The sequence below is a fragment of the Ipomoea nil genome, unplaced genomic scaffold, assembly GCF_001879475.1.
Source record: "Ipomoea nil cultivar Tokyo-kokei standard unplaced genomic scaffold, Asagao_1.1 scaffold3169, whole genome shotgun sequence".
NCBI classification, from domain to species: Eukaryota; Viridiplantae; Streptophyta; class Magnoliopsida; order Solanales; family Convolvulaceae; genus Ipomoea; species Ipomoea nil.
This window is the reverse complement of record NW_017619597.1, coordinates 658,917-674,701: the sequence shown is the minus strand read 5'-3', so window position 1 is coordinate 674,701 and position 15,785 is coordinate 658,917. Positions and strand designations below refer to the sequence as shown.

Below are 15,785 nucleotides of genomic sequence, written 5' to 3'. Positions count from 1 at the left end.
ATGTGAATATTTATTTTACCACAATAGAGAAAACTAAATACATAATATGAGTCAAGGATCTTGTGGTCTAATGACATTAAGTTGCTTTTTTATATGAGAGATTGTGGGTTCAAACTTCAGTGGAGCTGAGGTAAAATATGGTACTCAAGAAAATCTGAATTAGATGTTTAAATTGATTAATTAGTTTTTTGCTCAAAATAGCTTTTTCAATCAGCTTACAACATACTCATACGACTAGCAAATAAAAGAAATTGGTCATGTTTGGTAACATACTTAGCTTATCAACCAATTTTGAGTTATTTAACCATTATTAGATGTTTGAATTTGTTAAACAACCAATATAAGTGTTTGATTAATTAGCTTTTTGTTATAATAGCTTATTGTTTCAAAAATTTTCAAAAAAAAAAAAGCTTATTGTTTCAAAATGTTAAAATTCAAAAATCTGCTCAAAGTAACTTTTTCGATCAGTTTTTTAAGAAATTCATTTTTTATGTAATTAGCTATCAGCTAACAGTTAATTTACCAAACATCTTTTTACAATCAGCTAATGTTATCAACTAGTTAAACCCACTAACTCAATTATTTACCAAACATCCCCTTTATGAAAGGTTAAATTTCATCTAAAGAAATATCAAACTCGTGAAGTTTAAGTCATAAATAATGAAAATTTACAACTATATAAACAAGTAAAAGTTTTATGTGAATGTTCCGAAGTTCGTACCTCCCATCCTTGCTCACATCTCTAATTAGACATCATATACACGATCTTCACAATCACGTACAATTTACAAATTACTCTCCATCTCTCCATGATAAATTAAAGATGTGAAGAATATTACTTGGGAACAACCCTTAGCCAAGTTAATCGTCTTGTTGACGGGACGTATAACCACGAAGTTTAATTTTACGTTTGGTTCTTTTACAAAATAATTTAGCAAGTAAAAGAGTTAATACCCAAAATGGTCCCTCGACTATGTCATAATTACCAATTTGGTCCTCAACTATCATTCTTACCCAATTAAGTCCTCAACTATGTAACTTTTACTCAATTAAGTCCTCAACTATACAATTCTTATCCAATTTAGTCCTCTGTATTAATTTGACTATTTGTTGACTGTCAAAAGTCGGGATAAAATTATAATTTTACAAGATTTCTCCTTCCTCTCCATTTAGCAGCGCCAAACCATGCAGCAATAAACTCCGATCAGATTTCGATCGTCAAAAAATCGTTGAAAATCAAATTCATGGGCTATCCGATGCATAACCACTACTTCGATACTGACAGGTTTAGAACCCAACCGGAGCTTATTGCTACATGGTTTGGCGCTGCTAAATGAGAAGGAAGGAGAAAACTTGTAAAATTATAACTTTATTTTCACTTTTGACAGTCAAATTGACAAAGGACTAAATTGGGTAAAAAATTGTATAGTTGAGGACTTAATTAGGTAAGAATGATAGTCGAGGACCAAATTGGTAATTACGACATAGTCAAGGGACTATTTTGGGTATTAACTCCAACTAAAATTATAAAACAAAACAAAATACAAGTCAATTTGATGAAGGCAATTTCATAGAAACTCAGCTCCGATATTCCTCACATGCATTTCAATAATTTCCAAGAAGTATCTGCAGTAATCTTCTGCCTCACCCATACTATTCAAAGTTCAAACCTTATCTTATTATTAAGTATAAAAAGATGGCGATGGCACTAATTATAAAAATTCGTAAAGAAGCTAAGATAGATAGATAAAGTTAGAAATGGGATTTTTTGGTGCCAAAACCGGCAATATCATCTTCATTTTTTTTTTTTGAGAATATCATCTTCATCTTCATCGTTCTTTGCTGTTCCCAGTTCATAACTTTACAAGCCCAAAAAACATTCCCCGTCCAATTCGCAAACTTCGACCAAAAAAATCCCGACAATCTTTATTTCTTTAATAACCGCTCAAATATCGACAGCAACGCCATCCAAGTCACCAGGGACACCGCCGCCGACCCCCGAATCTTCGAATTGTTAAACCAGTCCGGCAGAGTGTTTCTGAACAAGCCTTTCCGGCTTTGGGACGGCGAGAAATCAGACAACACAACCGTGGCAGCATCTTTCGAGTCGTATTTTCGCATAAATATTTCACCCCAGAACGACACCGCCGGAGCGCCACCCCTTAACAACACGTTAGGAGGTCTAACGTTCTTGATTGCGCCGAACATGGACTTGCCGCCGAACAACAGCTCCGGCCAGTTCTTGGGGCTCACAAATGCGTCCACAGATGGGAACTCCACCAACCAAATCATAGCCGTTGAGTTCGATAATAGCATGCAGGGTTCTGATCCCGATGGTAATCATATAGGCATTGATATCAACAGTATTAGATCCAAAAAGGTTGAATCTTTGACACCTCTGGGCATTGTTTTGGCCCCAATTAACGACACATTTTTCTACGATGTCTGGGTACAATACAATGGAACTGCAAAGGTTATGGAAGTATACATTGCTAAGCAAGAGGACAAAGATGGGCAGACCAAACCTAAGCCGGCTTCCCCTATCCTAACCTTTGAAGTTGATATCAGAGAGCATTTGAAACAAGAATCATATTTCGGATTCTCTGCTTCGACTGGGGCGGGGTATCAGCTCAACTGTGTTCTAAGATGGAACTTTACAATTACTTATTTCCCAGAAAAGAATGATTGGTGGAAGATTGCGGTTGGGGTGGGGGTGCCGGTGGTGGTGCTGGGGTTGATTTTGGCGGCTTGGTTGGTGTGGTTAGTGCAGAAGAAGAGGAAGCTGAGGAATCCATCTTTGATCTTGGGAGTACTGAAGAGCCTGCCTGGAACTCCAAGAGAGTTTAAGTTTAAGGAGTTGAAGAAAGCTACAGAGAATTTTGGTGAGAAGAAGAAGCTTGGACAGGGAGGATATGGGGTGGTTTACAAAGGGTGGTTGGCAGGTGAGGGTTTGGAGATTGCTGTCAAGTGGTTCTCCAGGGAGAGCATCAAGGGTCAGGGTGATTTCTTGGCTGAGCTTAGTATTATCAATCGTCTCCGCCATAAACATCTTGTCAAGCTTCTAGGTATTTTTGTTTTTTTTCGTAGCTTCTAGGTACTTTTTGTTGTTTTTCGTTTGATATATTAGGTTTCCCAGCTTAAACCAGACTGATTATGGTCGTGTTATTGGTGTTTTTGTCATGATTATCTTACCTAATGGTGTTTTCACAGGGTGGTGCCATAGGCATGGGAAGCTACTATTGGTGTATGAGTATATGCCCCATGGAAGCTTGGACCAGCACCTCTTCATAGGGGGTGAAACGGATCCATTGAGTTGGGAATTGCGGTGTAAAATTGTGTCTGGCGTGGGCTACGCCTTGCAATATCTCCATAACGAGTTCGAGCAGAGGGTGGTTCATCGAGACCTCAAAGCCAGCAATATCATGCTCGACTCCAATTTCAATGCCCGCCTGGGCGACTTTGGCCTGGCACGGGCACTTGACAACGAGAGAACCTCGTATACTGAGGGCGAGGGAGTGGCGGGCACAATTGGGTACATTGCACCCGAGTGTCTCCTCACGGGCAAGGCCACTGAGCAGTCTGATATCTATGCGTTCGGGGCAGTGTTGCTGGAAGTTGTGTGTGGACAGAGACCTGGAACCAGGATTGGCGGCTTCCAGTCCCTCGTAGACTGGGTTTGGTTCCTGCATCGCGATGGGAGGATCCTCGAGGCAGTCGACATAAGGCTGAAGGAAGATTTCGTCGTCGAAGAAGCTAAAAGACTTCTGCTGCTAGGACTGGCTTGCTCTCATCCTATTGCTAATGAAAGACCAAGAACATCTGATGTTGTTCAGATCATATTAGGCTCAGTTCCAGTGCCAAATGTTCCTCCATTCAGGCCTGCATTTGTGTGGCCATCAGCACTGCCCATTGATATAGATTCATCTCAAACTGATACAACAACATCTATCCCAATTTCCCCCTTCAACTCGGGTTGGAGCCAGATCGATACAGGGCACACAAACTCCTCGGTATAGTTAAATTTGTAGTAAACCAGCCTAAGTTGTCCATAGTTAGCCAGCTCCTCGGAGTCGAACTTGTAATTGTAATCTTATGGTTACAAAGTCAATAGTCCAACCAACTTGGTTGGGTTGCCCTCGGGAAGCTGAAATTCTTTATATACTTGTATAGTTTAAATTCTTGAATGTTTGAGGCAACTGCAAATTTCTGCACTGTTACAACAAGATTCAGTATAATAACTAAGAAAGAATTGACAATTTTCTCATTTACTAACCCCAAACATGGTAGGTAGAGAGTCATCATCGTGTAAAATATTAAATATACACATCATATTACACTTCTCTAATCTATCTAACAACAAAACCCTGGAGAGCAACCTGCCCCATAAGAAATTAATACAGACAAGGGGTTGGTTCATCTGCTACCTTACAAATGCCGGTTTGGTTAATCCACTTCACGTGCAGTGTATCGCGTTCTTCCCAACCAGCAGTTGGTAACCAGAAACATGGTGTGTTTTACATGGAAACACGGCCATCGGTTTTATCCTTGGTAGGTCTCTCTTCTCGGATCTCTTCCAAATCATCGTCCTCCCCCTTCTGCCCAGCTTGCTCTTTCCAATATGCCACTAATCTCTTCAAACGTTCCACTTCCTTGGATGAAACGTTCTTGCTGGGATCATTGATTATAGACCGCACTCTTGATGCATACCTGAATAGCATGACAAGTGGAGTTAGTGACACAAAATTACATCAAGAATCTAGTCCATAAATGTACAGAGAAGGGTAGCATACGTCAAGGAGTTGTGAGACTCGTCCAAGTTTGATTCAGCGGGAGATATGTTCACAAACATAAGCGTTTTGGCATTTCCACCAAGTGAATCGCTCATCAACATGGTTAGCTTGTGGTTTCGGTAAGGGATGTGTTGGACCCCAGAAGACAATGCACTAATGACATCCCCAAGTGCCGAGAGTGATTTGTTAATGCTTTGAGCTTCCTTTAGCTGTTGACCAGAAGAGCCCGACTTTTTCACTCTTTCAGATCCAGCGAGATCCACAAAACTTAGCTGCATCAAGAAAAGGACCACAATGAGGTAAACCAGCCTAGGTTGCCCATAGCTGACTGGCTCAAACCAAGAAGGTTGGGATTCGAACTCATAACCTTGTGGTTACAAGTTTGTATCCTTAGCCATCTTGGTTGGGGTTTACCCCCATGTATCAAATAATTATTTCAAGAACAATAGCAATCATTTTTCATACCTTTCCCCTAGCAATAGTTTGTGTTTGAAGATTTGTAGTTTCTATAATAATAGAAAGAATCAAGTGAGATCTAGAACTCTGTTCGTTCATAAGGGTTCCAGTTGTATGACGTTGCTCAGATCCTCTCTGAATAATAGCTTTTAGCTCCTCATATGTCGAAACAGCTACAACAGACACATTCTCCACAACAACCATGCCCTATTTATTCGAAAAAAACCACATATCAGAGACCCATAAATATATTAATGTGATTATGGTCAAAATAAGTTCCCAATTAACACTCACCTTTGAATCTTTTTTTATATCCAGTTTCAAACGATTTGCAGACTTTGGTAGAAGGAGGTCTACCAATGAATCTTGATAAAGTTCCACCATGTAAGTCTGCATTGTTCAAAATAACCGGTAAACGAATGATGGTAATTTCACATGGAACAAAATTGTGTGCACATAAACAATATTAGGAGCACCAAAAGAGGTACAATAGAAAAAGCAAAACCTAGCATACAAACTTCAATTCATTAGAACTTAAAACCTATTACAAGTAGGTATAGCATCATTATAAAGTCACTAGTAGCTCTAATTATTAATTACATCAAACTATAAAAACCTTAAATAGCATTAGAAAATGTGTTACCTTCAAGGAAAAGGAGAACTTGTTGCTATCCTGCTTCATAATTTTAAAAAGTTCAGAGATAGTTCTTGGTGTTAGTCCAGGATTTCTATCAGATCCATAAATTGTAAATGTCTTCCCGGAGCCCGTTTGTCCATATGCAAAGATACACACATTGTATCCATCAACCGCAGATTGCACCAAAAACTGCATCAATTTAAGGTTTAAAAAAAAAAAGTAACCCCAACGGTAAAATATTTCTAAATATGTGAAGACTCAAAATTTTCTTATGCTTTACCTTTGTATCTTCAAATACATCTTCTTGAGTAGAGTTTCCGTCAAACACACGATCATATATATGTTGTTTTCTTTCATCTTTCCACAAATGTTGAACAGTGAACTCATCAAAACTTGTGACCACAGTTCTTTCCTTTGCACCAATTTCTTTGTCACTAAGTGGCCTTAATCTACAGCAAACTCTGATTTTTCCTTTCATATCTGAGATATTTCATAAGGCACTTGCTATTCTTAGTAAAAAAAAAAAAACACCAAAAGTTTCTAATTTTACGTTACGCCTAGAACTAGTCAATGGTATAGTACCTTCTATCATGTTGAAGTATCTTTTCCTCAATAGTTGTTCCTCTCTATAAAGTCCTTCCATCTCAGCCAACTGTGCCCCTTGCATCTTCAAAATTGCCGCAGTTTGCTCATTCTTTCGATCAATATCCTGATAGAAGCATAATATGTTTAGACTTTAGACTATGGAGGAGTCTAATACAAGTAGGATGAAAACCATAAAAGAGTAAATAAATACAACAAAATTTAGAAGGCTAAAATAAAGTCCTAGTCGCACTTCTCCATGTCCTCAAAGGCCGTAATTATTAGATTTATTACATCAAAACATAACTGCTTACAAAAGTTAAGAACTATAAAATTGTTACCTCTTTCATTTCTCTCAATTCCTCGAGCTCCCTTAGATTATTCTGCAACACTTCCAACTCCCTGTCCTTTGCGGCAAGAGTGGATTGTGCAACTGCCAAATCCTGTTTAACCTCTTCCAGTTTATATTGAAGCTCAGAAACTTGAGCAGTTAATGCCTTGCATTCATGTTCAAAGTTTTTCTGAAAGGTTTCAAAATACATTTAAAAATCAGATAAGGAAAAAAAAAAAACTATTTCATGTAATACTTTAAAAAAATGTCGAATCAATATAACAAGAAACAGAGATAGAGAATACCTCATCAGATTTCTTCTTTTCAAGCCTCGAAATTTTTTCTTCTAATGACACTTTTTCATTCAAAAGCTTCCTCTTTGCTTCTTCTGCAGCATGCAACTCCATGAGCCGTGCTTTTAACTCATCTTGGATCTTGCGTAAGACCTATAATCGAATACAACTTGTAGCTTATTTACTGATATATAAAATGTTCCACTTCATAAGTTGACAAAATATATTTAGGATTAAAAAAAAAAAAAAAAAAAAAAAAGTTCTTCAAAATAGATATCAACCCTATACCTGATTATTTGCTTCTACCAATTCCTTTCTGATATTGTTCTCCAACCCTAGAGGACTCAATTTTGCAAGCCTCATTTCCATGCTCTGCTTCTCTGCTAAGGTAGCCTACCAAAAGATTTTCGAGATCAAAAGTTGATACATTTGCATGGCATCAAAATTTACTGTTCTCAACCATAACCTACCTGAAGTTCCGAATCTTTTTCTTCAAATAATGATTTGAATTTATCACAATCACTAGCCACCGCAGCTAAATTCTGCTTCTCTGATCTCAAGCAATCTTTCAAGCTTTCCAGCTCTTCTTGTATTTTCAATTCTTGATTTTCTCTTTCATTTGAATCTTCCAGCAACTGCAAAAGAACTCACAGACCATGAGTGTTGCGGGTAAAATGAGCAGAAAAAAGTATAATCAAACATTCGCAGATACAAGGAAATTGCAGATGAGCACACAATCCACACACCAAATCACAGGCCAAAAACTCAGTTACTAGATAGTGGAAAGAAAGAAGAGAAATAAATTGCCAAAACCAATCAATTTTACGTCCAAACAAATTCAAGTTAAAGACCACACATTCCCCACCACTACAAACCAGACAATTCATTAAAAATAAGCCATGGATAAAGACAAGACATCCTAGTTAACCATATACTGGTTAAGTTAGGAAAAAGAACTCCCATAAAGTGCTTGAAGACTGTTCACCACTCAAAATTACTCACTTCATTGACTTTCTTTTTGGATTCTTCAAGGGCTCGGGTTAAGTCCTGAATACGTTTTTCATAAACATCCATGTTTGGAGTCTTGGAATTATTTGAAAGATCTCCATTAACCGAACCATTTGAAGCAGAGCGAGTTTTAGAATAGCGGCGTAACATCACGTCATTGATATGTGTCTGAAGGGCAACACATATCTCCTCTCCCTGAATTATTGGAAAAGAGTGAAGCCACATTTATTAGTGAGGCAGAAGAAAATATCATTTATGCATGCATCTTATAACACTTAATTCAATATTATACTCTCAAACCTGTTTAGTTTCAAACTGAAATATATGCAAGACACCAGCAACTCTCATCTTAAAGAATACAGCGGCATTACTGCTACCAAATTGCATTATGTCCCTTAGCTCAGCTGAATGCAAATATTCCTTTGGAACTGGACGGAAAAAATGAACCTGCAATGAACAAGGAAATTTATCAACGAAAAATTGGAGGCTGAAAAGATTACATAAAAATAAATACATTCATGTGATACACAATCTCAACTTGAAAAGAAACACTACCCCTCGCTTGTTTATGCCCAATATAATTTTTCCTGGCAAGAGTCCAATTGGATCATCAATCTTACGAACAGCAAAGAAAACTGAATTTCCATAAGGAAGAGTCCTCAAGATCCGCAAAAATTGTTGCCTGGCATCGTCTTTTGTCAGATTTTCCTGGCATAAGATGAGCTTCCTTCATAAGAACAGAATGCGTAATTGAAGTTCAAAGCATTGTAGTTCGCATCTACTCAAAAAGTTCTCAATAACGGTAACATAGCAGAAAAATAACTCATAGAAGGAAGTAATGTCACACAAATAAGAATAATATGCAAAAATAAAAGATAAAGAAAGCCAGAACAGAACTCATAGAAGAAAGCAATGTGTTACATTTTAGGAGGATTTCTCTTTAACAAATAAAAAGAGGTGTCACTGTATAAGTGTAGCCCAATGTGAATGGGCCAAGCCATCTTTATCTCTACCATATTTACAATATGTATTTTGAATACAATAATAACTCGTGAGTTGTAACAAGAGGATTTGAGATATTCATGAAAGGATAAATGAATAAATCATACATCATGTAAATCCTGACCAAGGACAGCAATGAAAATGACATATGTGAAAGCAGGAAGTAAGGAAACTTATATTCATTTTCCATAAAGTAACTTTTTGCCATTTCAAATGTAAGAGCTCAAAGGTTTTACCATTGACTGATAACGAGAAATGATGTCCAAATCCCATTCCCTCTTTGCACGAGTAATTGCAATTTGTCTGGGTAGAAATCGCTCTAGAAGTGTTCGCCAATCACTAGAAATTACATAATTTCAAAAAGTAAATAACAGATACGTTTACTCATTGAGAAAGACTTCAAGAAAAAGACACTAGACAGGTTGAACATTATACTGGGGCAAATTTAGACTTGAGAAGGAAAGCGTAAGAAACCACTTGATCAAATCAAATAACGTATATAGTAATGCAATGACGTGAATAGAGAAATAATTGAAGTCAATGAAAATTACTTACACGCATGACTCAGGGCCATTAACAAATCCAATTTCAACCAATATTTGCAAAGCAGATAGCTGCGCAGCATCATCCCTCCCAACAGGATAATTCCCCAGTATATAATCATGTTGTAACTGTAAAAATACGCCAATTCTTAAAATGCACAAGAGAAGTCAGATCACTGAAAGTAACCAATTAAAAGTGAATTTACTTGAACATAAGACAATTGCATGAACATCGGGTCTGTTACAGCTTCATCCGACTCCCGAAATAACTTCTTTTTGAATACCAATTTGCAGTGCATGATCTCTCCTTTACTCTTGTCTTTGGATGCCTTGAAGTCAGCAAGTAGATCTCCAATATACATGTTATCATCTAAACCAATGTACTCCTCTGCATGATAAGAAGATGCTTTTATTACCATACAGAAAATTTTGTAAACAACTAAAACATGAAGTGTAACGGAGTCAGCAAAGTGTACCATTTCCAGGATCTGGCCCTTTAGAACCAGTAACAACCTTACGGCACTCAAATAGGCTAAAGCCAGAAAATGTTGACAACTTAATTATCCCCGCAAGCTCCTGAAATGCATGTACATATATGTGAGAAAAGAACTAGGTAAACAAAAGATCAGCATAGTTTTAGCAAAAACATCAGCTTTCTTAATAAAGGTACAGCATACAAAGTGAAGCATCCCATGCATCAGCACATGTGAGATTCCATCAATTCATCTTCCAGATTTTATACCCCCAAAAAAGATTAACTTTTATCCTTGTAATTATGCCATGATGAACAATTAAATTACCGAATTAAGAAACTTAGCATTTGAGGTGCTCCGTAAACAAACAATAACAGGAGAAATGCAACAATAACCTAAAATAACTAACTTCTCAGGATTTGAAGGCAGAGTAGTTTGCACATATAGTTTTGAACGACAGGTAAAATGATGCAGCATCAATTACTTTCCACAATCAGTGTACGGATGAGACACAAAACAAATGAGGTTGAAATTGCAAGAAGAATTAGGTTGAGATAGCATTCAATCATTCATAGCAACAATTTAGTTTTTAACAATTGAAATTAAATTGGCTACATGAATTTATAAGCCCATTAACCAAAAATAATTATCAAACTTACCTAAAGAAGTCTAGAAGACATAAAGTTAACCTTTTAAAGAGGTGAAAAAAGGAAGTCTATAGCACATTGTTAGGGAAAATACTCCGCGATTATGGCCTACTAAGACACAAATATTCACATAGAATTACATTGTCATATAAGAAAATTCAGAAACAGTATTCTCGATGAAGGTTCAAATCTACCCAGAAGGCAAAGAGTCATTCCAAACAAAGTCTCAAATTGTCTAGTCAATTTATTTCATTTTCCTTATACATTCGACCAAAAATAAACGAATTCATAAATATTTTAAGGAAGATACAAGAATACCTCAACAGCGTCAGTAACGGTTGTGGCCATGTCATACGTAATTTCCTCAAAAGTTTCATCCAAGAAAAACACTATTGTTGTTAGCTTTTTTCCAGTCAATAGAGCTTCAATCTCCTCCCGGCCAGGAATTGTGCGTCTAGGTCCAGCTTTAACAGAACGTGTCAAAGCATTCAATGTGTTCAATGCAAAGACTTGGACCTCAGAATCAGTAGTCGCTCCATGTGCCACAGTATGAATATACTCTGATAAGTATCCACCAATTTCTTTGCTAGCAGGCATGCAAGATGCACAGAGGTACATCAGCTCCCATGCCTTAATCAAACATTGCCTATATGGGTGAACACATTACAGATTACCCGCATTAAATTGAGAGCTAAAAGTAACATCAAAGAAGACTAAGGAGGAAAATCAGTTTTTCTTCCTCAATTAAACAACTTGATATTCAAATACCTATCAGGATTCTTTCTTGTTTGCTTTGAAATTTGTGCAAACAGTTCATCTCGAAGCTCAGGTCGCTTCAATGCCAGCTTATATAGTTTGCCAATAAGCTCAATTTGTTCATCTAAGCTTATAGCAATCACCCGATCAGAGGAGTCAACTCCCATATACTTCAAAATGATCTGAAAAATCTTAACTGCCCTAGTAACAAGGTCTCCATTTATCTTCAAAACTGATGTTGGGATAGTTTCCTGGCAATTTAAGAATTGTCCTGAATTAGTGATTGCAAAGCAAATCATCACATCTTAGCATCTAAACTCATGTCCTTACCCTTTGGAAAGAGAGCATATCTTCAAATGTGAATTTTTCTCGAACTTGAGGGCCCACGGATTTTTTGGAAAAGAAACCGCGTTTTCCAGCAGAGTGAATCTGCTTTTGCATAGCCTTCAGAAACACCTCCACCTGTAATATGCAGAATAAGTTCAAAGAAGATTACTATTAATGTTTACCCATCACTCATTAGGCTAACAAAAAAAAAAAAAAAAAAAAAAAAAAAAAAAAAAAAGAGACTTTTGTTTAGTTTGTAGACAAAAACCTCACCTGAAACTTATCAATATATGGCATGGCACCGGAAAGTTCACGAGAAAGATCTGATGGAAGTGCAGTTGGTGTGCTGCAGGGTCCCATGCGATGCATTGTAAAACAGCTATGAGTTAGAAAGATATGATACATTAAAGAAATTATTTTGCACACCTTCATTGCAGGATATTGCAGCCATCCAGTCAATGATGATGTCAATATACAAAAATGTAGTGACAATTGATAAAGCAGAACTTACAATGGAGCAAAATTTGAACCATCACTATCATAATCCTCCTCCCTTGAAGTAGCAGAAGAATGGTGAGGAGTTTCATATCCATTACTGGAGCCAAAAGAAGACCTGCCTGACCTCATGCTCTGGGCCATAACTGGTGGCATATCAGAGATCATAAAGCCTCACTCTATCTAACTTCTCTACCAAGCATAGCCTTCCTGCCCCTCAGTTGAACACCACTTATCCTAGAGCTTCTCAAAACCTTTCTATTCTCTCCAGATAAGCAGCAATAGCTGATTTTTCACTGAAATAGAACATAAATTAAAGAATATCAACGCACATAACTTGGTTTCAAAACCAAGCATTCATTTAACCTTCAAATGCGCAAACAAAACTAAAAACACATATAAGACAAAATGTAATCAACCAAGCTCAAAACCTCAAAATTTAACCAAAAATAGACAGAAGATCAGCATATTGACCCCAGTATTTCAAACCTACTCAGAGAAATCGAAGACCAATTCCCAAGTAGCTATCCCACGAGTAAAAATTTCTCCACTAGACAAGACACATTGAAGCCCAAGTACCAGAGATCTACAAAAATGGAAACTTTAAAACTGGCAGGAAGAGTTCACAAAAATCAAACCCAATATGAACCCTCCAGAATGAAAAGAACAACCAGATCAAAAAAACGCAAAATGGGTATTAAAGGGACACTTATTTATCGCAAAAACAAAAGGGTGCATAAACGTTAGCTCAACTCAAACATTGCCGTCTATATCTAAGTCTACATTCATTATTCACACATACATGTGTGTTGTGCTGCGTTTACATTAGCAGAATCAGAAAGAAGCTAAGGGGATTATACCTTAAGGAAGATTGCTTTCCTTATAATGAAAGATCAGCACCAGAAAAAAAGAAGTGGGAATGGAGGGATGGTGAGCCTACTTGGTCTTTGGAGTGAAGGAGGGATAAAGAAGATGCACAGAGAGAGAGAGAGAGAGAGAGAGGGTCACGAGCACTTTTTAAATAATTTCAAGATCTCGGACATAATTTAAGTTTCTATATCCTCAAAAAATTAAGTTTCTTTTTTTTTTTTTGGAAACAAAAAAAATAATAATAATACTCCGTACTAAGTTTCTATATCTCTTGTGTACTTGAAAAAAAAATGTGATTTACCGACTTAAAAAAATAGAGAATTTTTTGAAAAAAAATAGAAAATTAGAGAAGTGAAAAAATAAAAATGGAAGAACTTGTTTACTAAATTTATTCTTCTAATTTCAATCTCATCTCTATTCTTTTCGTTCTTATAAAATTTTGGAGTATTTAGAATAAGTATTCTCCAAATGGAGGAATGGAAAGCACGGGTGAGCAGTAATTTTGGACACGAGGTTGATTCATCCCACATTTGAAGAGGCACAGCTATGTCGTTCGATTACAAAACTGGAGAAATGAAGTAAACTACCCCTAAAAGTTTTCATATCTCTTTTATTTTGACTTCAAAGTTGAAATATATCATTTTTTGACTTCAAAGTTGAAATATATCATTTAATGTACTAATAACATTCTAATATATGCTTATGTTCTTTTTTTTACTCAAAACTATGAAAATTTATTTCTATATTTTATATTTCGAACAATAAGTATTTGCAGATGATGTATTACTATACACACGCATAGTGTATATAATGTATATCTGGATGGAGCCAGAAAATTTATGTCAAGAGAGCTAAAATTACATAAAATATTTACAATTCCAATCAAGTAGTGATTATACATGATATCATTATATATATATATATATATATATATATATATATACATAATTATACTATGTATTATCGATAATAATTTTTAATGATAATTTATGTAACAATTGGCATCAATGCCAATCGATAGTTTAAAGTTTTTCACATAACACAAAATATATGTAATAATAATCTTGCTTGTCACTATTTTATCAAATAAAAATTGTCATATATTTTGTTGGCAATAATTTGTTTTTACATAATTTAATGATATTCATTTTACTAATTAACTTAATATTTCAGAATTTGAAGGATGAAGACGAATTTCAAAATCATAAATTAAAGAACCAATATTAAAATTAGTTTTTTTCAATTTCAAAACTAGTCTTTTAATTTGAATTAGTAAATGTACATCCTAAAAATATAAATACATAATAACTAACTAATTAATTACTTAATCTCTCTCCCTGGTATCTAGGGTTTTCAATCTCTCTCCCTGGTATCTAGGGTTTTTCTAGTTTTTGCATGCAATTTTCGTCCACGATCGATAGTTTTCCAGTTGTGTTTCTCGCCTGTTACGTTGCTTGCACTGCTGGGACGGTGCTGCTTGCTATCATCGATCCACGTTGCTGATTGACGAAACTTACGGAAGCTTCTCATACGGTGCGCTGGGGGTTCGCTGGTTTTTCTGCGTAGCCAGGAGTTGATATTAAAGCAGTCCGCCGCATCTGTCCGAAGGCCGACATGGATGTTCAGGGCTTAGTACAGAGCTGTGCGGAAATCACGCTCGAAGAGGAAGAAGCGGGGGTCCGTTTTGGGGAGGAGGATGGAACGGAGATTGCGGAGGGGGTGGCGGTACAATACTGGTAGATGGTTGGACGTTTTCTAACGGATAGAACCATTAAGTTTGACGTGATGAGGCAGGTCATGGCGTCTGTTTGGAGGCCTTTAATGGGGATACAAGTTGCTGAGATTCAACCGAATCTATATTTATTCACGTTTTATCATGATACTGATATTGCGTATGTGTTGGACAATGGCCCTTGGGCGTTTGAGAATGCTACTTTGATCTGTCAACCGCTTTGTCTAGGTGAACATCCTACCCAAGTGTTGCTGAATACTATTAATTTTTGGGTACAGGTGCACGACTTGCCAGTCGGGTATCGAACGGACAAGGTTTTGGAGAAAGTCGGGGACTTTCTTGGGCTGTTTGTGGAGTTGGATGAGAGGAATTTTGTTAGGCCCTGGACAACTTTCTATAGGGTCAAGGTTACGATGGAGGTTTCGGCTCCGCTGAAGAGTTTTGCGGGATAATTCTTGGACATGGGTAAATTTTCGATATGAGCGTTTACATATGTTCTGTTTCTTCTGTGGGAAGTTAGGGCATACGGATAAGTTTTGTTTAGATGCCCGTGTGTCTGGTTTGAAACCGGCTCAGTATCCGTTTGGACCAAGCTTGAAGGCGAGGGGTAATTCCCCGGCAAAGGCGGTGGGGGAGAGCTGGTTACAAAGAGGGGAGATGGTGCACCGTGGTTTGGGCTTTGGCAAGTCGGCTGATTTCGCAATCCGGGGGGCGGGATTGCAACAAGGGCGGGTGGCCGGACGATTGCCACTCTCGGGTGATGTGCGGCCGGGGCTGGGGGGTGCTGGGGTTGTTCGGGCAGGGGAGGACGAGGGTGTTCGGATTGATCCGAAGCGGAGGAGGC

At 37.2% G+C, this 15,785-nt stretch overlaps 2 protein-coding genes across 4 annotated transcripts; one reads left to right on the top strand and one right to left on the bottom strand.

Moving 5' to 3' along the window:
* The first annotated feature begins 1,707 nt into the window (after nucleotides 1-1,707).
* LOC109167555 (probable L-type lectin-domain containing receptor kinase S.5) lies at nucleotides 1,708-4,196 on the top strand. Its single transcript, XM_019316583.1, has 3 exons — nucleotides 1,708-1,769; nucleotides 1,813-3,065; nucleotides 3,211-4,196. The coding sequence occupies exons 1-3, from the start codon at nucleotides 1,759-1,761 to the stop codon at nucleotides 4,014-4,016; spliced, it is 2,070 nt and encodes a 689-aa protein (XP_019172128.1). The 5' UTR covers nucleotides 1,708-1,758; the 3' UTR covers nucleotides 4,017-4,196.
* Nucleotides 4,197-4,239: 43 nt separating this feature from the next.
* Nucleotides 4,240-13,368, bottom strand: LOC109167550 (kinesin-like protein KIN-14E). Of its 3 annotated transcripts, none has more exons than XM_019316574.1 (24): nucleotides 13,200-13,368; nucleotides 12,356-12,635; nucleotides 12,118-12,190; nucleotides 11,848-11,979; nucleotides 11,530-11,768; nucleotides 11,080-11,407; nucleotides 10,118-10,217; nucleotides 9,848-10,029; nucleotides 9,655-9,770; nucleotides 9,336-9,438; nucleotides 8,653-8,805; nucleotides 8,398-8,544; nucleotides 8,092-8,292; nucleotides 7,560-7,724; nucleotides 7,378-7,482; nucleotides 7,102-7,242; nucleotides 6,807-6,986; nucleotides 6,466-6,592; nucleotides 6,164-6,363; nucleotides 5,890-6,072; nucleotides 5,541-5,636; nucleotides 5,256-5,453; nucleotides 4,791-5,062; nucleotides 4,240-4,707 (listed from the first exon to the last, which is right to left on the bottom strand). In XM_019316574.1, the coding sequence occupies exons 2-24, from the start codon at nucleotides 12,505-12,507 to the stop codon at nucleotides 4,515-4,517; spliced, it is 3,786 nt and encodes a 1,261-aa protein (XP_019172119.1). In that variant the 5' UTR covers nucleotides 12,508-12,635; nucleotides 13,200-13,368; the 3' UTR covers nucleotides 4,240-4,514. The 3 variants fall into 3 exon arrangements, with proteins under 3 accessions (XP_019172119.1, XP_019172121.1, XP_019172120.1); XM_019316576.1 differs by having other exon boundaries at nucleotides 6,807-6,962; XM_019316575.1 differs by lacking the exon at nucleotides 13,200-13,368 and adding an exon at nucleotides 12,833-12,853.
* Nucleotides 13,369-15,785: the final 2,417 nt, after the last annotated feature.